This window comes from Desarmillaria tabescens (genome assembly GCF_030435595.1).
Source record: "Desarmillaria tabescens strain CCBAS 213 chromosome Unknown EV420scaffold_9, whole genome shotgun sequence".
NCBI lineage: Eukaryota > Fungi > Basidiomycota > Agaricomycetes > Agaricales > Physalacriaceae > Desarmillaria > Desarmillaria tabescens.
Genome location: NW_026848308.1, coordinates 608670 through 634820, shown reverse-complemented (window position 1 = coordinate 634820; position 26151 = coordinate 608670). Strand labels below are relative to the sequence as shown.

Genomic DNA, 26151 nt, shown 5'->3' with positions numbered 1-26151 from the left:
TAAAAGCCGGAGATAACACCCGGACTGCCGTACGCCCGGAGTTATGGGTGGGTTTTAACCATCTGCCTAGCACTGAAACAGATATCAGACTGCCAACAAAGCCGTTGTGCCTGGATGTGCTAGATGCTAGGCACGTCACGGTTGTAAAGGGAGATTCAGACGAAGAACGTAAACCGTGACCTCATGTCATTGTTGTGGTAAACTGATACGCGCAGATCAGCATCCAACTACGAGCCGCAAGATGGAACCCTGCAAACCACTACCTCAGCTCGCAGACACTGTCTTTCTGGTGTCATAAACAGGCACCTAGCAAGGCAGGAAACGTCATCGCCACCATTATCACGCGCCCTGTCCTTGTTCCTCGTCAGTCTTCTGGAATCAACTAAGACTCGTTCTCGGGTCATATCCCACCTGAATATGTTGCCCAAGAATGATATCCCGTCATGAATCCCCGGTGTTCCGCTGTTCAAAAAAGGACGGAGGACTGAAGCAAATGTGCGCGAGATGGAGAGGAATAACTGATGCAAGATTCTGCCTGAGCGATGGAAAAGAGCAGCGATGTGGGAACAAGAACGCGTGCTATATTGCCCGTGATCATATGTCTGGTTTGGACGAGAGATCGTTACGCGCCTGCGTCGGGCCGCCGTCGACGACGAGTGTAGTGTGCTGACATCATTGACGTCTTTATGACGCGTCACAATGCATAGGTCCCTCTCGAGGCGAGAACAAAGACGCCCTCCTTCGTCATCACTCCACTGGCTTCCTTCCCTTACCATCTTCCTGTCCATAATTAGTGCCCTAATCGTCGAGTGCTAATGCGTCACATATGTCCACTGTTTGGCGAGCAAAACCATGTTGAATCAGTGCCATGAGCCAGAGTCGTTATCGGCCGAATATGCCACCATACCCTCATCCGACAGATCCCGGCGTGCTAAGCGGCCTCTTCACGCGACGGCCAGATTTACAGGAAGGCATACATTGCGGCGATTGGAGAAACGAGAGATCTCGGATCAGCGAGGAATCGATGAGCGTTTGAATAGCGGGGTCTAAATTTGATTGGACGAGTGCTTTTGTCGCGTCGCCTTGCGGTTCTCGACTGGCTTCGATGCTGGGAACAAAGTTTAACGTACAACTTCTTATCAAACACGACCATAGACGTACCACGATTCACCAGACGAGCGCGTACTTTGCTCGTGGTGTCCGTTTTTCCTTGAAACGACACCACCTCATAACCTCGTTTGTCTTTGCCACGACACCCTCCAAGCCCTGACGGTTGCCTCTATATCGTTGCCTCGGCTGCATTCGTGAAGATCGATCCGTCTGCCACGTCCCAATGGTGGTGGTGATAAACCGCATAGACTCTCTGTCAACTTGAACGGCGAACTTTGAGGCGTCGTGTATCAGGGTGGATGCCATGGCCATGAGGATGCTGGAGCTAGCGACGGCGGGGTGAACACGGAACGACACTCAACGCCGGCGTCGTTGGTAGCACGGGTTTTCGGCAGCGACCTGGCACCCAGGGATTGGGGTGGAATCGGTGGATCACAACCAAGCGTTAACTAAAAAGACACCAAGTAGCTTGAATAAGGTTTGTCTGTACAAAAAGAAACCACTCACGAAAGCCTTCGTAAATTGAGACGATTGTTGGCTGTCGTGTCGCGTCGTGGTTGCATGTGGCGTAGTGGTTCAAGTTGCTTGTCTGAGTCAGGTTACCGGAAGTTGCCGGCCGAGTCTTGCGATTTACAAGAAGGATCCTTAGTCTCTCTTGACGACGACGGGCTTAGTCTTCGAAGCATTCGTATCCTGCCTGCCAGGGCCAGGGCCACTTCAATACCATGGGCACGGTAACAAATTCGAATATTCCGACATCGATCCGACGAGACTTGGCCGCCTAGTAGACGGTTCTTTTTCTAAGTAGTGATGAACTTTCTGGGTGTGAATTTAAAGGTGAGACTTGTACAAGTTCAAGTGAGTATCGTACTCATTTAATCGGGCTTGGAGGAAGACTTTTGGCTCAGATATCAGCAGCTCCTTATTGATATTACACAACCCTTACATGTCATAGATACGCCACGAGTTCTTCAGGTTCTCGCTACGGTATCTGCAGCCTTCAGCGTATTTGAGTCCTTCTACGGTAGTCAAGAGTCCTAGACTACATCGACATAAATCCTACTTAAGCTTTCACTATATTGGCGCCACTTCTCTTCTCTATCTATGGTTCTCTGTTCTCAGTGACACACGACGACAACGATCCACCCTACCTCCGTCTGCTAAATTATCCTGCAGGGAGGGGAGATGTCAAGCCGTGCCGAGACTCGGTGTCTGCTCTTATAAAGGCGACCGAGCACAGGTGATTTCCATTTTCCTAACTCGTTCAGCAAAAATGTCGTGGACTGTTGACGCATGCAAGATGAAAGCAAACCTAGAGGCTCCGGAAAACGTCTGTGCGGGTATCATGACGGTGACGGCACAACAAAGGTGTGGGTTGAGTCGTTGTTAGATGGATGTCCAAGTCTTCTAACCATCATCTTTCCTATGAAGTTTTCTGCTCTTCGGTATCAACGCTTGTCTATTTGGCTATTATGTCTTACACAGGTTCAGAGATTCTTGGTCTATTCTGTAAGTGCTATACCTGATAATTGTGCATTTACTCGTTGACGAGGATTTCGCAGGTGTCTCGTCACATGGGTTTCTATCGTTGAATTATTCAGTGCGTTGGGTGTTGCTTATCCACCCACCGATGCGGTCCTCCTAACAGTAGTATCAGCGTGTGCGGCGCATATTGCGTTGTTGCTCGAATTCTTTGCCTCTACATTACATCGCACGGCCTTTGAATTCGCGTGGGTTGCTGACATGATTCCGCTCATTACTGTGTCGTAAGCCCGGTTCCACGACTTTATATACATCTGTTTATCTCTGCTCATTTGGGTTCTCCTAGTGCCTCTCTTCCTGTTCAACTCTTCCTAATTTGTCGAGTGAACAAACTCTCCAAGTCGCCTGTACTTACTGGCTTTCTTGGATTTCTTTCGCTCTTTTCGGCTCTCATGTCTCTCGGCACGAAACGGATTGCTCTGGAGTACGAGTGGCCTGCTGCGATATGTAACTTGGGACTAGCGTGGGTCCATTTCCTTCTGGGCCTGTGGAGATGCTCATGCTTTCGGATAGCGTATCTCTTCTTTGGTATCTGAAAGAAGAAAAAGATGCCGATTTTGAGCAACGCCTGCAAATCATCGTCGAATGTGCTCTTCCGGTGGTTTTCATTTGTGTATGTCTTTTTCTTTTATGCTATGACGGAATCTCGAAGCCAACCAACCTTTTGTCAGATTGGGGATATAATTTTTGCTGTGAGTGATCAGCTCTGCCTTTTTTCCATCCCTCATCAACAACCTTCATCAGACCGTCGTCCCTCCGAGTGGCTGGCGCGGTTTATTTGAATTCAGCTTGTCTCGGTTGTATAGGTACGAGACTTGTTGACTGTCAGCCATGGTTGGTCTAGATACTGACTTGTCCTCTTTCAGTACTACGTTGTTTACGGTATGCAATCGCTCAGAATGCCTGCTCTTATCAATTAACATCCTTGGATTTATACAGACATTGAACGCCCGGGCACCAAAGGAGGCTCCTGTGAGTATCTGTCCATTGTTCGCTCTCCATTTTAGTTAGCTCATTACTGCGCTGTCAGGACATGGATGAAGACACATTTGTGGCTCTGGTGGAAAAGCGTGTCGCGTCTTGTGAAACGGAGGAAGAAAAGCGTGTTACCCGCGCAGTCTTGTCTTTCCTCCTATGAGGGGGCAAAAAATCAGTTGTCGTACTAGGATACCCTTGAATTTCTCTGCGTCTGGCACGCCTAGTTGTATCATATGCCTATTTATTTTGCATGAATCTAAGTAACCAAAATTTCAGTGCACCGGCATTAACGGTCCGTGTTGCCGGTACCTTCCTTCCTACTTCCATGACCACAAACACATCAACTTTTCCTCGCCCTGCAGTCCGGCTCTGCACGTCCGCGGTATTATCTGCAGGTTCTGGCATGGAGATGCCTACTTTAACGTCTTAGTCCGCGGAATGGGAACCATCGATACACCACGTCACTAGAAGCCTCAATGTTGGAATTGGGAAGCTGTGGGTCAACTGGCAGTGTCGGTTCGTCGCTGGCATTACTGTTATCGTGATTGTGTCCTAACTTCTTTTCATCTAGGATACCTCGAGGATAGCACGGACTCCGGAAGTTGCTAGTCACAGTCAACCAAGGTCCTAGGATGTTGCGGGACTGTCATATGGAGTCTTGAAACGGCGTGCACCTGGCTAGGAAGAATAATCAGGCTTACATCCAGCCTTTTCATCGTGGAATACATTGGGATGAAGGGTGCCTGGATGCGGGGCGGGAATTCATCAAAATTTGATGTTTCAGCCCTCTCGGAGCGGCACTACATGAAAATAGCCTTGCATCGTTCTCCTTCGTGAGTATTGCAGGTGTGTCTAAGGAGTTTTACGTCTCCTTTCCCGATATTGATAATTCGAGAGGTCAAGGGCTTAGAAAGTCTCTAAATGTCCGGTTTTATCAGTGGGACTCAAGGCAAAATCTCAGGGAAGGCGAACCCGTCGTACAGGATCATCAAAAGTTACTCTGCCTACCCCAACCCCGTACTACTATATGATATGCCCCGAAGCAGACGGTTTTGCCCCATAACCTTGCTCGCGGTATGCCTGTGAATCCTCTGACGGCGCGCGCGATACTTCGAGGTCCACCCCTACTCCTCAAGACACTCCTAAAGCATTATATTAACCGTGTTACCAAGAAGAAGCCTGGAAAGTCCTCGACCCGGTTGCGCCACGATGAACTTCGTTATGACGAAATGTTTAGTCTTCTCAAAGTACGTTTAGTGCTATGAACAGGTTGAAGTCAGGATTAACAGAGGCGCGATAGATGTTCATAACGTTGGCTGCCAAGTGAGTCTTGTCAAGATGGGCGGTTGTATACGAGTCTAAATGCGTCGCAGTCATACGATAGAAGAATTTCAAGGTGTGAGGATGCACTGTGTAAGCAATTGCTCCCTGTTCTTAGCTTTGATCCAGCTTTCAGCAACAACCGGACAAGCTCTCCAAGACGGTTTTATGTCGAGCGTTTATTTGTGCCTATGTCGTCTTGCGATGACGCTGCAAAATATCTCGTGCAAGCCTTGGGCGGCGAAGACGCGGCAAGGAGGATCGTTGGTGGTGTAAAATGGTGGCAGGCGAGGGCTATCGATGGGTATGGATTTGATGTTATCCTCGTAATTGTTTCTGAACGTCGTCAAAGCGTCGAAGCCGAGTGGATAACGGCGAAGAAAGACTTGCGAGAGGCCAAAAAACGTGATAAGGCGAAGCCAACACCTACTGCTACTCCTGCGACCGTTCCGATGGAGGAATTGAAAACGCACCCTGGAGCGCCCAATATAGATCACAGCTCAGAAGCAGATGAAATGCGCTGCTTTTTGTACCTTCACGGCGGTGTGTTATGAAGCCACGCTACGTTATAGACCTAATTTTAACGCAATTATAGGCGGATATTACGTTGGAAGCTTGGATCAAGAACGGTATGCCAATTTTGTCGTATGGTTCTAAGGACTTCTTATAGATATTTTGGGTCGTCAGATCTAGCATTCATCAGCATGCTCGACTCATCAACGGCCGTGTGTTTAGTGAGCCAATACTTACGTTTTTGGCTGGTTTCTCATCATCTCGTAGCCATAAACTATCGTTTAGCGCCGCAGTATCCCTTTCCTTGTGCGATACAGGATGCTCTAGCTGCCTGTATGGTCGACTTCTTCAGACTTAAACTGTACTCTCACCTTTCCATCAGACCTATATCTCATCAAGCCCCCGCCGGAGGCCAAACATCGGGCCATCAAGCCATCCCACATCTTGTTCTCCGGAGATTCTGCGGGAGGCGGTCTTTCCCTAGCTCTGCTTCAAGTCATTCGGGATAGCGGACTACCCTTGCCTGCGGGCGCCGTCCTCGTCTCTCCGTGGTGCGAGTGCGTCAGTCGCTCTTTTCACATATTGCAATTGTGCTCAAGCATTCCATGCAGTCTTAACCATTCTTTTCCGAGTGTTACAATCAATACGGATACCGACATTCTACCAAAGTACGGCCTGTCAATCTCAAAGCCGAGCCCCTTGTGGCCGCCGCCGCCGTCGCAGGTACCCTCGACGGCTGCCGATACTCTCACTGCTCAGGATCAAGAATTACAGACAATCTATTCCAGACCGACTGACTCAGGCGAAATTCTGAAGATCGAGTGGCAAATGCATCCATATGCTCAAAACAGCCTGCTGAGGCATCCTCTGATTAGTCCTGTCCTGTCGTATCTAGGAGGTCTGCCACCTCTGTTAATCATTGCCAGTGGAAAAGAAGTCCTCTGCGATGAGATCGTTTACACGTAAGCAAATTTTATCTTTCGGAAAATGATCTACCGCCGACGAGAGGGCCTATTTAGCGCCCATAAAGCTGCAGAACCTGAGAAATACTCTGTTCGGGAGGAAGTCCGAAAGCTCTATCCCGTCCCTGATGGGATAGAAACGCGGTACGGAGGAACGGAGGTTCATCTGCAGGTGTATGATGGTAAGAACCATTTGCCAAGTCTCGATGTCTCCGTCTTGGTAACAACGAAAGATGCAGATACCGCCCATACGCTTCCTACGCAGTTTGAAGGCACTACTCCGGGGAAAGCAGCTTACGATGCTATCCGGTTGTTCGCTCGACGTGCTACTGGACTGGAGGCTACTGCTCAGGCCGTGGGTTCAACTCTCCCTGCTCCCACTGTCCATTCATGGCTAATCAATTCCTTGTACAGGAGAACAATAGTTTCATCCGGGAGCGTGTTTCGGTCAAGGGCGTTGTTAGTCCCTTGGAGCCAGCATCGGACCTGGACGCGATGAAGATGCCCCCCGAGTCCGTTGGCGTGATGTCCGCGGCTGCTGCTGAACGATTCATCGAAGGACATAAAGTGTTTAAAGAGAAGTTCTCGTATACTGCGAAAGCCATAGAGAAGCACAGGAAGGAGAATCTTAGGCGCGCGGAGAATTGTGAGGAAAAGGGTTTGGCTTGGCCTCTTGATGAAGGGGAGGTACCTCCACCCGGGTGCAATGTTGTTCGACGGGATATTGATGAAGCCAGGCGTCTGGCGAAGCAGATGGCGCGACGGGTTATCAAGGGATAATTTGAATCTCGCAGCCCGCGGGATCTAGACTGTTTGTAGATTGGACTTTTTCTGCTATGTCATATGCTTAGGGTTAGGGTTTAGGTTTCCACTCTAGTCGGACTAGTATCGGAAAGATAACCCGCCTCACATCGATGAAAGTCCGCCCTTTCGCGCCTAGGACGGCGGCTACTTACTCTTTGTTCTGTGGTTCTCATGATTCAATTGGATTTACTGTTGAAAAATTGCTGATTGATGCTTTGTTCGGGGCATATGCTAAAGGCACCCGTAGCCTTCCCGGTCCGTCTCTCATGCGCATGACTTCTTGTTTTCCGCGCTGCAAAGAGATTGTCCTACAAACGTGCACCCGGTATTCCTGCTATCTCTGCTTTATTTGTGTCTGGATCCACATGCATGCATGCATGCTTCTTTCTGATTTTTCTCCAGTGGAGTTCAGCTCATATAAAAGTGGCCCGTGTATCTGTCAGATGAGTATCCCACCATGCTGTTCTGGATCTTACTCTCTCTTTCGTACGCGCTCGTTTATGCGTCGCCGTCGCCTTTGAGGCGGAGAGATTCGATAACGACTCTGAGTAATTCGACAGTCGAGGCTTTCAAACCCTACACGTACTACGCCAGTGCAGGATATTGCGAGCCGTCGACGACCTTGGCTTGGAATTGTGGAGGTGCGCATTTCATCTTTCGTGTGCCGTGTGCAAGTATCATTCATGGGCCCTGACGTCAGCTAATTGCGAGGCCAACTCTGCCTTTGAGCCCGTTGCGTCAGGCGGCAATGGCGACTCTGTGCAGTATTGGTATGTGGGCTATGACCCCGACCTCGAAACCGTCATAGTGGCTCACCAGGGAACGGATACGTCGAAATTGTGAGTGACCATCGTATGCTCTTTTGACTCAGCAGTGATGATCCTGATGGCTTTCTAGGTTACCGGTGATTACTGATGTCAACTACGGTCTAACAGGACTCGATGACGATCTGTTCCCTGACCTCGACTCCGATATCGAGGTCCATAGCGGCTTCAAAGAGTCCCAGGCTGAGTAGGCTTTGTCATTTCCCTCGATTTTTGAGTTTTGGTTCACCGAAAACATACAGCACGGCTGCAGATGTTCTCGCGGCAGTAACTAGCGCTATGTCAACTTACTCGACTACCTCTGTCACGGTCGTTGGCCACTCTCTTGGGGGAGCTATCGCCCTTCTAGATGGTGTTTATCTCACCTTGCAACTCTCGTCTGCGTCCGTGTCCGTGACCACCTATGGTATGCCCCGGGTAAGTGTCAGGCGACTAATTCCTCTACCCGTGGTTGACGTGGGCTGTGAAGGTGGGAAACCAGGAATTTGCTGACTGGGTCGACGCACATGTCACTGTCTCGCATATCAATAACAAGTACGTTCCGTCATCACGCTTTACTGATCTTGATCTCACTCGAAACTTATTATGTAGAAAAGACCCTGTGCCTATTCTTCCCGGTAATACATATCACAGTGGAATGACCGTCTCATTCTGATTCGCTTGCAGGACGTTTCCTCGGCTTCCACCATTGTTCCGGTGAAAAGCATATCACCGATTCTGATACATGGGTAAACTGTCCAGGTGAACCTTTTTCTTTCAAAAGGCGCGTTCAGGGCTAACACACCCCGACAGGGCAAGACAACACTGATGATCAATGCACAGTCGGAGAAGTCGGTAACCTATTAGAGGGCGACACAGATGATCATAGTGGTGTGTGCTTTGTACCTCATTCATTTGAACGGGCTGACGGCCTTTTTCCTTTCTAGGTCCGTATGATGGTGTTACTATAGGTTGCTAATAGGACGTGACCCTAGCCGTCTTTGATATTTATTTCATTACAGGTCTGAATATTATTTCTGTGACCATCGCCTTAACTTCCTTAATGCCGATGTATTCTGTCTAAACAGAAATCAGTTTTAAGAACTCGACCGGGATAGGACTCTCAGAGTTAATACGCCGAACGTGACTCAAGATTCGTTCTGGCGCTGCTGTCCTGTCCCTTGGGTAGCAAATAGGATCTTATCTAGATGCTTCCCTTGCACTCAAGTTCACTCTACAAGAGAACCTGCACAAGAAGTATCATTACGACACCGAATTCGCTCCAAAAACTAGGGAGACATATTTTGCGCTAAAGACCTTCACTCATGTCCTGAGGGTCGCATTTACGCCAACTGTGATGTATCCTATGACGCCATTAGCATAGTCCTCCCCATCCATCGGAACTACAACCAACTCCGGGAACCATCCATTGCGCGCCTCTCCTTGGTATATATCATCCACGTCATTTGTGGTTCTTTCGATCTCTGTATGTGATGAGTACGGCTCCTGCGACATCAAATACTGAGAGAGCTCCTCTCCGAGGAAGAATTGGCCTGTGCTAGACGTCGTATCGGTGAGGACAGTTCCGTTGGATTGGAGCACCCAGTCTTGATGAACCTGAAGATACAAAACAAGTCTTTAGTCTTAGTCCTATGTCGAACAGCATTGCATACCTGTACATGCACATGTATGGCTCTCTCCACGTAGAATCCCGGGACAATGGTCTTCATCTCCATTATACCTTCCTCGTTGGTCGGCCACATGCCTCGGAGGAAAGTTGTGTCGTCGGTATGGAGATCAAGGCCGGGCCCAAGGGTTAAGTTCAACATTGCGAGGAGCTCTTCGAAGGGAATATTGGGATCGCGCCCGGTGAATGAAGAGTAAGAACCGGTTGCATTGCAGTGCCAGACGTCGACGAGGACGTTCTGCATAGGCTCGCAGGTGTTGATGTCAATGACACCGATATCCTATTAAGTAAACATGTCAGAGCGAAAAAATGTCAATCAAGTTAGGTCCTACCATGATCAAAGGGATACCAGGCTGATCCTCCGTCATGTCCTGACGCAGCGTCTGAGATTTTGGCCAGATGTAAGGGCCAGTGGTGACTTCGGGAGTGAGAATGCAGGTCTCGTTCTGAATCTCTGGGTAATAAGGCGATTCAGTTGTGATCGTGACGGTGGAAGTGCCGTCTCGCTTCATCAAATCCTTCGCGCGCCTCTCGATTCGTCTACGCTGCATTTCGCCGACATGGCGAGCGCACTTCGACGAGGCAAGATCGCGAACGGCTAGTTCCTCTGAGGAAAGCCTAGGAGGTGCGTGCGCGACAGCGAGCAGTGCACAAGCGAAGAGAGTAACGAAGAAACCTGAAGTGAACCTCATGTTCGCAAGCGATGGAGAGATATCTGCAACCTTGGCGGTTTTATATTATTACAGACCTCGGAAAAACAAAGAAAAAACACCTCGGTCGCAAAAGGGTTGGCAACAGATAGATGGACTGCGCAGCTCGAAAGGAATTCTCATCAGAGGTGACGGGAAAAATGCGTGAATATTGTACTCATGGTTGGCGAGTATACTGGCCAATAGAAAGAGAGATAATGGCAATATGGTCTTAAACAGACGTCATCCATCACATGAAGTAGAAAAGAATTTCATGCTCACTTGCATATGCGCGAGGGCGGAACCGATTCTACCACATGTGATGTATGATGGAATAACTCCCTACTTTGCCAAGCCACAGGCTGGGCCCCGCCCATACAAGTTTATATCATGCGATTCTGGCATTCCAGCTTCGTCCAGGAAATGTATGTAGCATAAGTATCTTCATTGAGGAGATACTCCGCATAGTTTTGGCTTATTGCATCGGTGCTCGATAAATCGTGCAAAAGGCGGCCCAGGGTGACGGCGGTAAACTCAAGACTCGCATGGTCTCTTCGTGTCTGACTCTCTCAGCCCATATCATGCCTGAGGTCTGATCTCCGAGCGGTCGCGCGTCTGTAGAAAGCCTCGTTATCTTCACACTTACAGGAAAGGCTAAGTGTGTCATACCTCATTTATTTTAAGATCGTTGGTGCAAGAGCGAGGACAATTGTTCAGGAAACGGCCTCTCTGAATCGCTCATAAAAATCCTGAGAGTTGAGTTATTCAATGCTGCTTATTCGATATGATAAAAAGTTAGGCATACCGACTGCTTTTTTCGATCAAGTCTGGATCATGGACGCCGACGACTCGGAGATGGCTTGGCGACTCAGGTGATTTAGAAATGCCAAGAGAAATAGCGAGTAGTAAAACCTGGCCTACAACGCAAAAGGAAAGTAAAGTTAGAAATGCACCGTTTCAGATGATAAGATACATCTTATATCAAGACAAGCAAATCTAAGCCCTGAACATTTTAGGTCGGAACATTTGGCTTCGTTCGCGTCTAATGAACGTCATCTGTTCCAGTACGGCTGAACCTCTTGAGCAGGAGAGGCCATAGACACCACGCATCATACAGTTGCGAGAACGGCCCAGAGTTAAATTCTGAGTGTGATATTTTGCGCTGATTTTCTTGGGGCCAAAACGAACTGAAATGAGAGCGGGTTTTAAGATTATATGACAGCAGGAAAGGCCGAGGCAGTCGCTATAGCATCTAAATCCTCGCGTCAGAGTAGCAAGTAGCCAATACTGGTGCATTTAAACTATCTTGAGTACGGTTTTGGTTGCAGTGTATATCTATGGTCAGATAGTATAAACATCACATATCCAGTAGCTCGTGGGTACGAACTTGTACGTTTTTCTTGCCGAATACAGTTTCACGAATGATATGGTTCCCAGAGTTAGTAGTTTCGCTGCGATCAAATGTCATCCATAGCCTGCCATATTGATGAAAACTTATGTGTGTCAATGCTGGTAATAGCAAAGTTCAAGTTCAACACAACTGATTAACTTTCGAGAAATCTGCTACGTACCGATTGAAAACAGCCACTGCAGCCTCCGACTCTGGCTACAGTCTGAACGCCGACAAAACGCCGAAGGCAAACGAGCGGTGCTCATTTAAAGTACACTGATCCACGTGCTTACTTGATGCGCGCAGTCTTTAAAGGCTTCAATGTCAAATAAACAAGACATAGCAGTTTGAAGTGGCTCATGGTAATTGGGAGAGGTAGACCGGATATTTCCGCTTTGCAACGGAAAGGCTTCGGCCCGAGTTAGACGCGTGATGCTTGTCAACTTCTATCACATGACCGTATTTCAACGCGTTATTACAACTTAGTCAGTGTCTATGCTTTACAGTTTTCTCTCTCGGTATAACGAACAGTTGGGCTGCAATGGAGTGGACATGCATCAACCTAGATCTTGGGGCTGATGGATTAACGGGACTATCAGGTGCTTTCCTGTTGTTCATCTGAATTTTTCCAGGACCCAGTCGCTGATGCTGTACAGTATATCATCTTGGACAAAACTTGCACTCCGGTAATATATCCTTCCTGTTATCATGATTTTTTAACTTGTTATAACGTATACATCAATCCTTTTCTTCTAGTTTGGACCCATGCTCTTGTCATTTGACCCTTATCGCCGTGACGGTCCGCCACGATCATATGCGGCTTCGCACTCGCACTCGCACTCTTCTACTTTAGAGCAGCTGTTACCACCCAAGTCAAACAAGATGGAACCGGCGGTGAAAAGAAGGACACGCCACTGACATGCTGCTCTTAAAATTTGGTGGTATATCCCAAAGTTTTGTGCCACTCTCAGTTGCTTAGCCTGTTTTCAGAAGTGCCAATGAATAATCCTATATGGGTACAATTTCATTAGCCTATAATCTCCAATGTTACAGAGCGGTCTTTGCGACCAGCTCCATCACGCCTTCGACCAGATTTAATTCTCGACACCTTCATTCAACCAAATTTCAATTTTTTGCGTCGAATCGAAGGGCGACTGGAGGGTCACCTGGATGTTCGCTTGACCACCAGGACCCAAGGTTCGGTCCGTTTGGACCACAGCTTCTTCGATGCGGAAGTATCAAGCCGACTGAATATCACCCCATTCCCTCTTACATCATGTCAACTAAGGACCCCGTTCGCTCTCGCATATTACACGTATAAATAATCGGAGAAGGATTCCCTCACCTTGACCACCATGTTCACTACCGCCCTTGCGGTATGCCTTCTATGCGGAGCATTCGCACGTACTCAATCTACCCTCGAATCCTTCACAACTAAACCACGCGTCTTCGTACTCACCGACATCGCCAATGAACCTGACGATGAAATGTCCCTAACGCGTTTCCTCCTCTACTCAAACCACTTCTCCATCCAAGGAATCGCAGCGACCACCTCCACCTGGCTCCGGAACGAGACCTTCGCTTGGCAAATCCAAGAAAAAGTCGTAAAGTGGGGGGAGGTTCGTGACAATTTGACGAAACATGCTGAGGGCTGGCCGGAGACGGAAGAGCTTTTGGGCAAAGTGTATTCGGGGCTGCCGGTATATGGATTACAGGGCGTTGGGGAGGGGAAGGATTCGAATGCTAGCGTAGCGCTCATCGCGGCAGTGGATGATGCCAATGCGGGGGATCCCTTGTGGGTTCCTATCTGGGGTGGTGCATCGGTTCTTGCACAGGCACTGTGGACAGTCAGTCTATACAGGTTTCCCCCCATTTCTTGCCCCTAATCGATGGCTATAGGTCCAGGATACGAGGCCACAGGGGGCGGTGGCAGACTTCGTGGAAAAACTACGAGTTTACGCCATCTCAGACCAAGATGATGGTGCGTTCGATATGATTTCTAGTGGACGCTCGCTGTTCATGATACTTATTTTCTTTGATGTAGCCGGTCCTTGGATACGTTCCCATTTCCCGGATCTGTTCTACATTGCAAGTATTCATACCTTCAATATGTAAGCTCTCCTCTGGACATAGTTAGCGATTCCGAGTGCTGAACATTTATATAATCTAGGTACAGTTTAGCTACCTGGCCTGGTATTTCTGGAGAATTGTATGACGATTTCGACGTGGTAAATCTATTCAGTCATGTTCAAGCGTCGTCCCATACACCATCCTAGGGCGGCCCAGATTCTAGTTTAGTCACCAACGAATGGCTTGACTCCAACATCAGGTCTTCCGGGAGCGCATTCGCAGCCAGCTACCCGAGATTTGCGTTTATAATGGAAGGAGACACGCCATCTTTCCTTAACTTGATTCAAAATGGTCTGTCTGCACGCGAACATCCCAACTGGGGTGGGTGAGTGCCAATACTTTCGATCTGCTCCACTCTACTCATCCTATTCCCCAGATGGGGTGGGCGATACGGACGTACCACAAACGAAAGCAACCAATGGGTCGATAGTATCGCCTGGAGAGTTCCTGGAATGGACGGACGAAATTATACGTCTAGGCAAGCGACCATCTGGCAATGGCGCAAGGCCTACCAATACGACTTTGCGGGCCGAATGAACTGGACAGCGACTTCTGATTTCGGAGCCGTCAATCATAACCCGCGACTGTACATTAACGGGACCGGAGGCTCAGAGTATCTGTATATGGAGGTAGACCCTGGGACCAGTGTCGTCCTAGATGCACGGGAAAGTTTTGATCCTGATAGTAACGATCAGGTGGCGTATAAATGGTCGCAGGATTTTGGTGCGACTTTGACTGGTACAGGTGACAATCAATCTCCGGTGCTTGGGATTGAGGAAGGAGAGGGAGGTAAGATCGTGACAGTGACGCTTCCCAGTGAGGATACCTTGCGGAGTAACGGGTACTGGACGTTGTGGCGCCTGACAGAAGGAGGGTTGGTACATGTGTTGCTGGAGGCCTGGGATAACGGCTTGCCTCCCCTTGTGAGCTATAGAAGGGTAGTTTTTAAGATAAGGGGATTCGACTAGGCTTCCTTTGATTCCTTCGGTGTACCCTCCTTCCTTGTACATAAAAGATATAATGCATGATATAACGTCAGGTCATCATCAATCCAAAGAAGGAGAAATGTAGCAATATTGCGCAAGGCCACGGACAGTAGGTATTCGTTGACGGGGTTGATCACGTCCCATGAGATATGCGTCGTGCTGACATTGGAATTTACGAGGACCGCCGAGTTTAGAATTTGCCCACGCAATGCGTCCATTTGCTAGAGCCCAACAGGCTGGACATTTGCGGGTTGGGATCTGGATCCTGTCCTCAAGAATCAAGATGACAGAGCACACACAAGAATCAGATTAGTCGCTATAAATCACAACAATATCACCACATTCCATACTTCTGATAGCCATATCTGTTCCCTCTCCTCGCCCCGTGATAGTCTAACGAACAAATCAATCGTCAGGCTAATCAACGAGACAGTGATAACAACTTACAGGACGATGTGTCCCTCTCGGTACTGACACCCGCTACCGCTGCTAAATTGACATATCCTTCGTCTCCGATAGCTTTACCCTTGCCCTTACCCGCATTCGGCAGGACCCACTCCGCACGACACCACACACAAGTAACGTTCTTCCCCGAGTTCTGCGCAGTCGTTCGCCCTTAGGGAGGTATAAGCATGAAGAAAAGCAGACAGACAGTCGACGCCCTCACATTGGGCAAAACAGACTCCATGCAGAGCATTTCCGCAAACCTCGCACCACGTAAGTTTGTTTTCCGGCTCTGTATGCATCTTGTCGTAGCAGATGGGACAGTCATCTTCCTCTGTTGGCATGCGCCTGTTGCTGCTGGTCTTATTGGAGTCTGAGGCAGGTGCTTTCCCAGTAGCTTGCAAATGAGCCTGACGAAGCCTCTCGTTCGCGACGGCATTTGGCGCGTGGGAGAAAACATCTTGAAGTTCAGACGTCAGAAGGGCTCTGGCATGGAGGGTTAACATCGGAACATCGTATGAACGACAAGCATGCACTTTTGGTACCAATGTGGCGACTCTTGGGGGACTTGGAGGACTAGGGTGAAGTGAGACGATGTCAGTCGATGGGAAAAGACGGATATGTGCCTTTGATAAATACGAAGATCTAAAACCAATGCTCAGAACAAAAGTCGATAAAGAAAGAGTGAGTACGTACGATATGCTTGCAATGGTTGCCCTTCGAAGCATCGGGGCCTAAGAAAATCGTCAATTTTGATTAGGCGAATCGATAGCACCTACATACAGTCACAACGAGGTGTATGGTCGATAACAACAGTATAAACCTGACCCCTCATTAGCGACGGGACACACAAAGTATCATACAAACAACGCACATTGCCTGTGGAGCCCAAGACCTTGAAGGTCTCCTTCAACTCATCGCCGTCGCGCTCCCTATCGATCATGAAGAACCTGACACAAAATAAGCGAAAGCCAATGCCGAGAGGCGATGTGCCCACCTTTGCTCAATCACCCTATCCAGCCTGTCGAGAATATTTTGAGGGCACTTCTTTTTGAAGATGGCGCCGCGCTTCTCAGGTTTGGGTTTTGGTTGACGAGGTGTATTCGCCTTAGATGGAGATTTTTGTGGTATCGGTGCTGCGTTAGGGGTCATTTTTATATCAGGAGTCGCGGCCGCATTTGGAGGTGCCTTGGCCTGGAACGTCGACGGTGCGGAGATGGAATAGCCATGGATAGGATCGGAGAACCACTGATCGGCTGTAGAAGTGGAAGGATTACCCAGTTTTGTGTCGTAAATTGTAGAGGAACTGGCGGTGGTAGCTGGATTAGCTACCTGCGAGCCTGCTCCACTAGCCATGGAAGGAATGCGAGACCTTGCCAGAGTACCACAGGGTCTAGTATCTCCGGTACCGATGAATCCGTCATAATCTTCGGGCTTGACTTTTCGGGCTCGCTTTGTAGGACGAGCCGAAGCGGGCGGTGGCAACTGCGATGTTGGACTGGACGTAGGCGACGAGCCAGTCCGCCCACCAACGTTTCCAGCACCAATAGACGGACCAGTGTCGTCGGATTTGACTTTTCTTTTTCGCTTTGCGGGACGAGCAGAATCGGGCGAACTTGATGCATTCGTTACTGGCGTGTAAACCCTCCAGTCCTCAAACTCGCCGTTAGCCTTGCGCTTGAGAAGGGACATGGTTTCACTTTTCTGTAGCAAAGTTCGTGTAATCAGAAAGAAATACGAGGGAAAGTCTCGTACTTTTCTACCAGCCCTTCTTGTGAATCAAATCTCTTGAGCCTGTAGAGATCCGGTATCAAGATGAGGTGATATATGGATGACGCGAGGCAAAGAATTGATTCTGAATGTGCTTTATTCCTTCCCAACTTTTAGAAATGTCAGATAATCGTGTCGTCGGTAGACGCGTAGTGGTGGTAGGAGAATAGGTTCTGTCGTGACGACATAATTCCCACGATACCTTAAAGGATCGCCCACGTGGTGGCTGTGGTATCTTAACCTCGAAAAGGTCGTCGATCATGCATGACTTTTGCTCTTGACTGTGACCACGAGTGCCTCGTGGCTCTAGTGAACATTTCTTGCTTTTGAAGCGTACATAGTTTCTTTTTGACTTTATCTAAGTTAATCCAGGTATGAATTTCTCACTTTCAGCAGTTTGCCACCTGAGCCACATTGATTCATATCGACCGTACTAGTTCAAGTGGGCTCTTCCTACTCTCATGCCTCCATCTCGCCCAAAACAAACGTGACTTTTCCTCGCATCTTGTCTCCTTGTATGTCTGACATTGAAAGGGCTCGAAAATCAACGGGCGGACGGCGAGGCGCTGCTCAAGTGAAAAGGTTGAATGACCATCGTAACGACGACATTGCAGAATCGTATGCTTGTCGGACCAACTACTGAGCATAATTAATTTCTTACACTCAGCGATAGCTCTTATGCGTCCTCATCGTCACGACTGTTAGCAGTATTCTCCCTCATTTCACCTGGCTGTACTAATTTATAGGTGACGTCAAGAGCCACAATATACGACCCACCTGTTCGCACAGCTACCACCGCCGCACCTAAAGTCGAAAACGATCATCCGTTAGTCGCAGCGTTTAACTCACTCGACAATCCACCGTACACGATTCTCGCCCTTCTCTCCGATGTATGTCGCGTACTTACCAACTTCCTACTTGTAGTGAACTGTCACCATATCATCGTTCGCCCAAGTTAGAATATCCCGACAGGCAGCTTCCGAGAACTCCAACACCTTCAACTTCAGGTCGTAACAGTCAAACGTATGTGTACTTGATACGCCGAATTTCGTCTTCTAATCGGATTCCGCCGACGCTACACAGGGCAAGGAAATCCGCCGGAGGTCGAAAACTACCACGACCTCAACGGCATACCGAATCACTCTTCTCTCATCCTGTGTAAGCTTTCTGAATTTGTGGTCACCATTAGCAACATGCTCACGGCCATTGCAGAACCCCTTCACCTGTGCCTAGCTTAAATACTGCCCAATCTTTTCATGCTAGTGCTGCGAATCCGGATACGAGTCACCACGGTACATCGAGAAGGATGAAACAGACGTAAGTGCACGACTATGTGCTTCTGGTGTCTCTGTACTTATTCGCTAAATGACAGGGCAAGGAAATCTACTGGTAGTAAACAAAAGGTATATCGTCCACATGGCGATCAGTGAGAGCACACACGTCTACTAGTATGCAAATGAGATAATACCTTGTCTGAAGGTGTCCATTAGTTACTGCATGTTACTTCACTCTGTGTTGAGCCGGCCTCAATCATCACCAACCAGTCAATGTACGGATAAAGGCTCAGACACCCGAAAAATCACACACACACACACATTCACGTAAACGTTACCAGATACATTAGGTCGAAGAGCCCAGGCGCTCTGTGAATGCGCCGCAGGTCTTAATGGGCTTCGGAGGTAGCTGGACGATAAGATTGATCCGGCATCTTTCGCGCTCAAAAAAGGACGCCCAACAAAATCGGATCAGAAGTTTAGTTACCGGTTCTCCTCTCCAACTACATACGAACATCACGCCTTCGAAGACGTCGCGAAGCTCTATTCTGAATTTCTCGCCAGGAGATAATCTACCGGACGTAGACGAATATCTAATTTGCCAGCGAAGCAGTCCGTAAGGGTTGGACCCTTGATCGGTCTTGAAAATTTACATCCTGTAGATTGTCGCATTTCTAGTGTTGCCTTACCAGGAACCTTCTTTTTCATCAAAACCTTTCACAAGATGAATTCTCTAAGAGCAATATTCTGACCTTCGTCTTTTTCTCAGCTCACCAGCAGCAAGGCAGCTGGGTCAACATTCAACGGAGGGCCCTTTTGCTTCCAATATGCTAGCATCACAATGCTTCAAACATAGTAAGTAAGATTCCATTTCTTCTGTATATATGCGTCTCAATGACCGAATCTCTTCGACAGACATCCTAGAGACATGGAATGGCTTACCAGGAGTGTTCTCCTCCCCCTGCTTTCCAGATTCCTCCCCACTGATGTCGCTCCCAAATTCCCAGGTATACTTCTAGTTCTTTCGTAGCAACGTGTTCGTTGACTTCTTTGATGTCATTTTAGAGGAACCGGAGGTGTGAAACTCCCAACTTGAAGATCTTTGCAAAGCAACGGCATACGACTGCATGGCTGGTCTACGTCCCTCGAATATTTGTCTTTCCGACACACACACTTCTTGGGAAACCGTCCGCACCTTTACCTATGCAAGGAAATCCGAGTCGCACACCGCAGCAGTAGGCCGGCAAATGCCGGTCTACTATTGGCGGAGTCCGAACGAACCGGGATCCCGAAATCGTCCTTGACCGGTTACCACGACAATGGATCCGCGCTGGGATCGCGGTGGCGAGCATTATTTCCTAGAGTATGTTTTTCTCGCTTCACGTTCAATTGGAGGATTTGATCCTACGTTATAACAGGTCTCTTTACGAGTACGTTGACATACAGTACGTCTTTTTTTGTAAAATCTTGTGTTTTGCCGCTCACTGCGTCCATCTAGCCAAGCGGACCCACGAGTTGTCGTGGTCGACTCTGCAGATCCACCTCCTCGGAATATCAAGCCTTTTAAGCTTCTTTCCACCCTTCCAAACGAACTTTTTCTGCATATCTTTTCGTTTCTCCCCACGAAGGATCTGAGCCACGTCGTCCGAACTTGTCGCCATTTTCGCGATCTTGCACAGAAGGAGCTGTACAGAAACCTCATCTTCCGGTCCTTCAACCCTCATGTCATTCTTAACGCCGGGATCTGGTCCAAACCTGCGTGGAATAATGTCCCCCACCGACTCACTGCATCAGCCAACAGTGCTTTATTGCTCCCTCAGATTCTCGAACTTGTTCCGCGTCTCACCCAGCTACGAGAGCTTGTATTCCAAGGCATTGATTTCATACACTCCAACAATACCGACGTTTACTCCATTTTCGACAATGTCCTCAATTTGCAGAGCCTGTCGTTCATGAAGTGTCACCTACCGCGGTGTCAGACGGCCACCTTTTCGCATCTGGCGCTTACGCAGCTAGACATGCTGTTTATTACGTGGGACCAAGAGCAGCCGGCACACCCGCAGATTCCCCATGGGCACCATTTTATGCCAGTGTTAGGGCCGACACAGCAACCGCATGTGCATGCACATACTCACGGAAACATATTCCACAATCCTTTCAACATCCAGAATCCGTTCGCTGCACTGAATCCACCACAACACCATCACCCACTGAACCACCAGCAGATGATGAACATGCTTATCTACGGCGGCCCTCCTCACGGCCCTCCCATACCCCCGCCGCCACCGCCACCACAAGGCGACCGCCTCGGCGCGCTCAAACTCCTCGCGGTTCCGACCATTACTATCCTCCGTGTGGACTGGTCAGCCGAGAATATTGCGTACGTATCCCAGCACACCAACTTCCTCACCAACCAGAGCCGACTACACACCCTTGAGCTAAGATGCCTCGACGATTCCCGCGGACCCTTACATTTCCAGCAACTACTTGCTAAAGGCGTACGGCGCCTTGTGTTCATGCCTGATGCGAGGGTGCGGAGCCTTCGTGGAGCGGACCTATCCGGGCTGAGGCTCTATCGTGGCCCTTCTGATATGCTTCCGGTCGTCATGGGCGGGAGGGCAGTAACCCCTACAGGTTCGCACATGTCGGCGGTATCGCTTTGGCCCCCGCAGGCATACCCATCTGGTGCAATGTCGCTCCAACAGAAAGTCGTCCCCGTTGTATCGGGCGTCAAGCATGTCATACTCACGACGGCTTTGGATGCGGCGAAGCTTGCGCCAATGTTGGGTATGTTTGCTGGTGCGGAGCAGTTCGAGTCTTTTGAGCTCAGGTTGACGAAATGGGATCTGGAGGCTCTACATGCTGCTGTGTATGCTTTCCCGAATGTGAAAGATCTGAGGATTAAGTGGACTGGCGGCGAAGGGATAGATGAGGTATCTTTCAAGCTTTATCCTCCGTCATAATGTACTGAATCGACTGTTGTGCTAGACGACCCTCGTTTCGTTTTCGCCTCTATTCTTACAGAGACTGCGAAACCTACAGGTGCTGCACTTGTACGACACGTCTATAAAGGAGCATGTTGGTGATGATGGTTTCGAGTTGATCGGTCCCGCGAAACGATTAGCGGGACTGGTTGAGGTCAGATTACAGCCAGGAGCGGTTTGGAAGAGAGCGGGAGATGAATGGACTCTGAGGAAGGACTTTGTTGAATAGTTGTGTTTATAGTGATCGATGATATAGTGTGCATATTTTGTATTTATCGTGGTAATACACACTGAGAATTCTCTTAATTGATGTGTACACCGGGTAGTAGCTGCAGTACAGGAGCGAGGATTCATGGGATCATTTATCTCATGTGCAACCGGGCCTGCATATAGCCCCACAGTAATTCATACATCAATCAAAACAATACAGTTGTACTATTCACCAATAAAAGCAAAGGTGGGGAATGTGCGAAAAGGACATGGAAGGGAAGGGGGAGAGGATCCTTGATTCTACCGAAGTGTTTGACTAGTCACTTTACAGCTCCGAGGCAGGCAGAGCGTCATATATGGGACAAAGTTTTTCCCACTCAGCTACGTTTACTGTGAGTGCCAATTCAATCGCTGATGGAAAACAGTACGTACGAGGCGGACGGCTTGTAGTTGCCCAGTCTTTGCTGTCTTCCACAAACACAACCGCAAGACCTCTGTGAATCTATGAATGAGTGAAAGTCGCGCACGCAGGGTTCCACGTACTTATTGAGATGCCAATTGGTATGGCTAGATTCAGTAGGGATTGGGCTGTGAGAATCAGAGAGCCCAGGCAGGAAGAGACCACTAACCAATGAAAGAGCCAGGGTCCGGCGTTGTCAGTCTTGAAGCGAATGGTAACGTTTGCTCCGATGTCTCCAATGTGAACTACATCTCTGCGAACCTTGGAAACTTGTTTTAGCTATTCCAAGCAAATAGAAGCGCAAGGACGAACTGGATTTTCATAGTTATAGGTGGACGAGCCCGCACTCCGGACTACATCAAACGTGTGCTTTCATTTAATTAGCATGGACGATAATGGAAGAAGACGGGTAGTGACGTACTCCATGGAGATGGAAAGCATGCTGATAGAGGAAATACATCTACGTCAATGCCATAGCGGAAGGGCGCAGACTACTTACCCCGTGTCCTACGCTGGTTCCTGGTATAGAAAGCTCAATGGTAGAGTTCGGCGGTAAAGTGTATACAGAGCCTTCTGGCAGAAGTTCATTAGCAGCGCGTGCTCCGCTGAGGATCTGTAGCAGCACAGGTATCGGAGGCGGATGAAACGACACTCCATTGATAGTAAACCGATCGACGTCGTCTAGCTAAAATGTTTAATGCAGTAAGCAACGGAAAATATCATGGGTCCAGGAGACCCACATATAACATGTCCAAGGTCAACGCGTAGTCCACACCTCCTCTTTCAGGGATACCAGGCTAGTACAGACATTGAAGGCTGCTTCAAGGTATGTTGAAATAGACGCTCACGGCACCAGGATTTTCAAGAGGCTAATTTTATCCATCAGCTCGTGTTCGACCTTGAGTTGGCACCGTACACACCACTAGATCGGTCTCGTTCAAAGGAAGAACACTGGGAGACACAGATGGCTCCGGTTCTGCATCGTCGGCGCCCGAGTATCGAAGTATCGCAGAATTGATCCCGTTATTATATCCAGCTTCCCCGATGTTAGGGTTGGCATGAATCCCTATATTCTGAAGATAAGATCACGATAAAAAGCTAAGCATGCTAGAATTCAATCTTACAGTAGCTTTGAATATCTTGGTTGGCATCTAGCTTTAAAGATGTGAATAACAATAGTCTTAGTCGGAGAACAGAAGTGCGCACAACAAAGGAGTAGCGCTGGCCTGTAAAAAGTTTGGGTCACGACTATATAAACTTGACCAAATTTTAATAGAGACGAATTACCAGGAAAAATTTGGAGCTCGTCTACAAGATAAGGCTGATGACTTGTTCCGTCCACTTCGATGATGTTCCTACAATCTACATCAGACAGAATTCGCTGAAGGTTTACCGATGTGTAACAAACATCAAATGATGTTCAATGGAGAACGTGAAGTACGTGCCGCAAGCCATGTTGATCAAGCGAAAGCGATACCTTTCCATGCTTCGTTAGAACACAATAGCGATGATGTTTTTCTAAGACCTTACCGAGTGCCTTGCTTGACTGGAATAACTGCAAGTTCTGTAGTAGGATCTCCGCTCCATCTTCAAGACATTTGATGTTTATTGGAGGAAGCAAGCGATAGTCACATACCGACCCAAACCATTTATCAGAGTTGCGTCCGAAGTTCTGGTTTGTGAGTACATATGAGCTGAGATCACTGGTTGAATAAGGATGAGATGTGCTCACGGTTCCCTCAATGTTTTTGTTAAAGCATGATTCCAGTCGGACAAAGTTATGATCGTGCTCTCTGGGTACGAGTAAAAAGGGTCGTAAGTTGAGACTACCTCGATACTGGAGGGAACATGCTACATACCATCATCGATGTCGTATAAACCGGCGTGGGGGTCAAAGGGATCATATATAATCAGGGCTCCGCGAAGACCTTCACAATACTGGTCCGCTTGTAAAGAAGGCGCCCATTACTTGTACATCGAGAGGAGGGGACAGACCCGGACTTACCTAGATGTGAGTGATACCAAAACGTCCCAGCTTGTTCTCCAGCGTTGAATTTGTACAAGAAGGAATTGTTATGAGAAATAGGGCATCCAGTTACGAAATCTGTACCGTCGGCCCAGCTTGTTCCTCTCTGGAACAAGCCATGCCAGTGCTGGCGCCGAATCAGTTAAGGAAGTCGGCACATACAAAATAGCATCTCACAATTGATGTGCTCTGCACGATGGACGAATCGTCCAAATTGTTAATGACGTTGATCGCAAAATCATCACCCTAGTAAGCGATGCTGTCAAGAGACATCAAAACAGAGAAATTACATGCAGACCTTCTGACCCACAATGAGCTCGCCAACTATGGTACCACCAGCCAATGCCGCCATTCGAGTGTAACCATCGGGACTGACGTCTGCATTAGCTATAATAAGGTCGCCGACAGGCCCAATCTCAGCCAGCGTCTCGCAGAGATACAAGGATACCGTCGCAAGCAACGACAGGAAGAACGAGCCTTTCCTCATCTCTGAACAATCCAGAAAAGTTATCGACTGGGTGAAGATGAGAAGCACGTCGCTCCTCATGCTCATAGATAAATATATCGAAGCTGACCTTCAGCATTCTCGTATGGATCCACTGACGCTTCATTTGCTGCGTGCCATCTCGTTTGCGTATAGTACTTGCCGAAACTTTGTTCAACGTTCCCTGGGATGAACTGCAGCCTCATGGGCACTCTTGTCCGTAAGCTTCTATGTTCATCCTAGTCTCAACTTTCGGAAGCGAGATAGGTCGGAGTTACACTTCAATGCTCGGGACGACTCGACCAGGACTCGCTAAAAAGCGACAAATATTTCGAGACCGAGAGTAAAAACATGAAAGCGGGAAAGAAGACGGTGCAGAAATCATACAGCCTGGAGATAACACATGCAGATATACACAAGAAACGAGGCAAATGGGCCGATCAATTACCTTGAACTATTATTGCTAGAGCTGGCAATAGAAGAGTAAGTACAGCAGTCTGACTAATCGAATTTCGCGAATCGGTCCGGAATTAGAAGCACATGATCCTATTGCGCAATTGTACGTAAGTACTACGCGCGAGGTTCAACAGCAACTTGAACTACGTGTAAGTATTGGTACCGATTGCCCCTTTTTTCAATTTTTGTCTTTGTCTTTGGTCAAGATTACACCAAATTAACAGAAATTCTAGGTTCGTCGTTTTTTTCCTGCTGGAGTGACTCAAATACAATGACCCGGAGGAATCTCATTTGCGGTGATTGCTTGGTGGTTGCCGTACGACGCGATTTCCACGACGTATCGGCTCTCGTTGTAGATATCTGCCACCTGCCAGCGTGGCTTTTCCTGCTGCGACATGTGCTCGAAATAACGTTAGGTGCAATAAAAATGAAGCACCGTGCTCTCACCTAGATAACAATTCGATTGCTCTCAAGGGGCTGATTTAGTTCTAGAGTTTCGTACCCTATGATCTGACCATGATGCATGTTCCAATTCAACAATTACCTTCTCCTCTTGAATGGAGGTATTTTGCGACTGCCTGGATCGGAACATCTTGGAGGCGACGTGCTTCTCTTTCCAGACCCTAAGTAACCTCTGGTCCTTTTTTCAACCAAGTGACTGCAATTCCACTCGAGTGTTATTCACCGTACTAGTCAACGAGTTCCATCTTTGACGGGTTTTGCACGCTGACTCACTGACCCTTTTCAGTTCCCTTTCGTCGTGACCTTGGTCGGTCTGTGGTTCGATGCAGCACATGAACCGTTGCCGCTAAGATTTCGTTACGCTGAGTTCCTGTTCCTTAAAAATATTGGTCTGATGGACTACCGCCGGATACATTAAAGGTTGCCAACGAAGGAATCAATACTGAGCCATTGCAGTAGTTGGCTTTAGAACGGCTGCACTTATTGTTTGCACAATGTGCATTTCGTTCCACCATATCCTTGCATAGCGAAAATTTGACGGCATAAATCGTTATTAAATCACTTGGTGTTTTCTGAACCAGGGGGTCGTCACTGCCAGTGGCTTTCATTTCCGGCTCTTCGTGTTGAACAGGGCGTCGTGTTTCCGAATCGAACGTAGTGACCACTG

General features: G+C 48.4%; 8 protein-coding genes across 8 annotated transcripts; 5 read left to right on the top strand and 3 right to left on the bottom strand.

The window, feature by feature from the left end:
* Positions 1–2145: 2145 nt before the first annotated feature.
* Positions 2146–3926, top strand: EV420DRAFT_1185242 (uncharacterized protein). Its single transcript, XM_060466259.1, has 11 exons — positions 2146–2478; positions 2542–2619; positions 2673–2710; positions 2768–2876; positions 2939–3115; positions 3166–3265; positions 3324–3344; positions 3397–3458; positions 3519–3534; positions 3592–3624; positions 3683–3926. The coding sequence occupies exons 1-11, from the start codon at positions 2384–2386 to the stop codon at positions 3788–3790; spliced, it is 837 nt and encodes a 278-aa protein (XP_060334017.1). The 5' UTR covers positions 2146–2383; the 3' UTR covers positions 3791–3926.
* A 780-nt stretch (positions 3927–4706) lies between these two features.
* On the top strand, positions 4707–6924 carry EV420DRAFT_1265359 (Alpha/Beta hydrolase protein; the record flags this gene model as incomplete). Its single annotated transcript, XM_060467269.1, has 10 exons — positions 4707–4886; positions 5034–5254; positions 5303–5493; positions 5546–5579; positions 5638–5684; positions 5731–5796; positions 5846–6020; positions 6075–6425; positions 6483–6607; positions 6659–6924. The coding sequence occupies 10 exons, from the start codon at positions 4707–4709 to the stop codon at positions 6922–6924; spliced, it is 1656 nt and encodes a 551-aa protein (XP_060334016.1).
* Positions 6925–7446: 522 nt separating this feature from the next.
* Positions 7447–9146, top strand: EV420DRAFT_1185041 (alpha/beta-hydrolase). The gene is made up of 9 exons (XM_060466257.1): positions 7447–7870; positions 7930–8068; positions 8127–8240; positions 8296–8470; positions 8523–8587; positions 8645–8670; positions 8720–8794; positions 8846–8923; positions 8980–9146. Exons 1-9 carry the CDS (start codon positions 7687–7689, stop codon positions 9009–9011), a joined length of 888 nt encoding a protein of 295 aa, XP_060334015.1. The 5' UTR covers positions 7447–7686; the 3' UTR covers positions 9012–9146.
* Positions 9147–9159: 13 nt separating this feature from the next.
* EV420DRAFT_1304486 (dioxygenase) lies at positions 9160–10411 on the bottom strand (the record flags this gene model as incomplete). Its single annotated transcript, XM_060468459.1, has 3 exons — positions 9160–9649; positions 9706–9999; positions 10052–10411. 3 exons carry the CDS (start codon positions 10409–10411, stop codon positions 9356–9358), a joined length of 948 nt encoding a protein of 315 aa, XP_060334014.1. The 3' UTR covers positions 9160–9355.
* A 2653-nt stretch (positions 10412–13064) lies between these two features.
* EV420DRAFT_1524553 (uncharacterized protein) lies at positions 13065–14969 on the top strand. The gene is made up of 6 exons (XM_060472347.1): positions 13065–13645; positions 13698–13779; positions 13843–13909; positions 13969–14026; positions 14075–14253; positions 14305–14969. Exons 1-6 carry the CDS (start codon positions 13154–13156, stop codon positions 14894–14896), a joined length of 1470 nt encoding a protein of 489 aa, XP_060334013.1. The 5' UTR covers positions 13065–13153; the 3' UTR covers positions 14897–14969.
* Positions 14970–15103: 134 nt separating this feature from the next.
* Positions 15104–17298, bottom strand: EV420DRAFT_1524548 (uncharacterized protein). The gene is made up of 10 exons (XM_060472346.1): positions 17114–17298; positions 16356–17062; positions 16233–16308; positions 16142–16181; positions 16055–16092; positions 15985–16003; positions 15895–15934; positions 15582–15844; positions 15362–15529; positions 15104–15307 (listed from the first exon to the last, which is right to left on the bottom strand). Exons 2-10 carry the CDS (start codon positions 17048–17050, stop codon positions 15249–15251), a joined length of 1398 nt encoding a protein of 465 aa, XP_060334012.1. The 5' UTR covers positions 17051–17062; positions 17114–17298; the 3' UTR covers positions 15104–15248.
* A 1963-nt stretch (positions 17299–19261) lies between these two features.
* Positions 19262–21977, top strand: EV420DRAFT_1184822 (uncharacterized protein). The gene is made up of 4 exons (XM_060466256.1): positions 19262–19765; positions 19821–19847; positions 19901–21335; positions 21391–21977. The coding sequence occupies exons 1-4, from the start codon at positions 19722–19724 to the stop codon at positions 21613–21615; spliced, it is 1731 nt and encodes a 576-aa protein (XP_060334011.1). The 5' UTR covers positions 19262–19721; the 3' UTR covers positions 21616–21977.
* Positions 21922–24569, bottom strand: EV420DRAFT_1265524 (laccase lcc5; the record flags this gene model as incomplete). The annotated part of the gene is made up of 21 exons (XM_060467280.1): positions 21922–21977; positions 22029–22090; positions 22140–22163; positions 22226–22317; positions 22369–22425; positions 22478–22498; positions 22556–22741; positions 22797–22853; positions 22905–22925; positions 22977–23122; positions 23181–23211; positions 23263–23282; positions 23344–23411; positions 23465–23533; positions 23587–23643; positions 23693–23728; positions 23789–23849; positions 23916–24002; positions 24062–24209; positions 24260–24328; positions 24381–24569. 21 exons carry the CDS (start codon positions 24567–24569, stop codon positions 21922–21924), a joined length of 1557 nt encoding a protein of 518 aa, XP_060334010.1.
* Positions 24570–26151: the final 1582 nt, after the last annotated feature.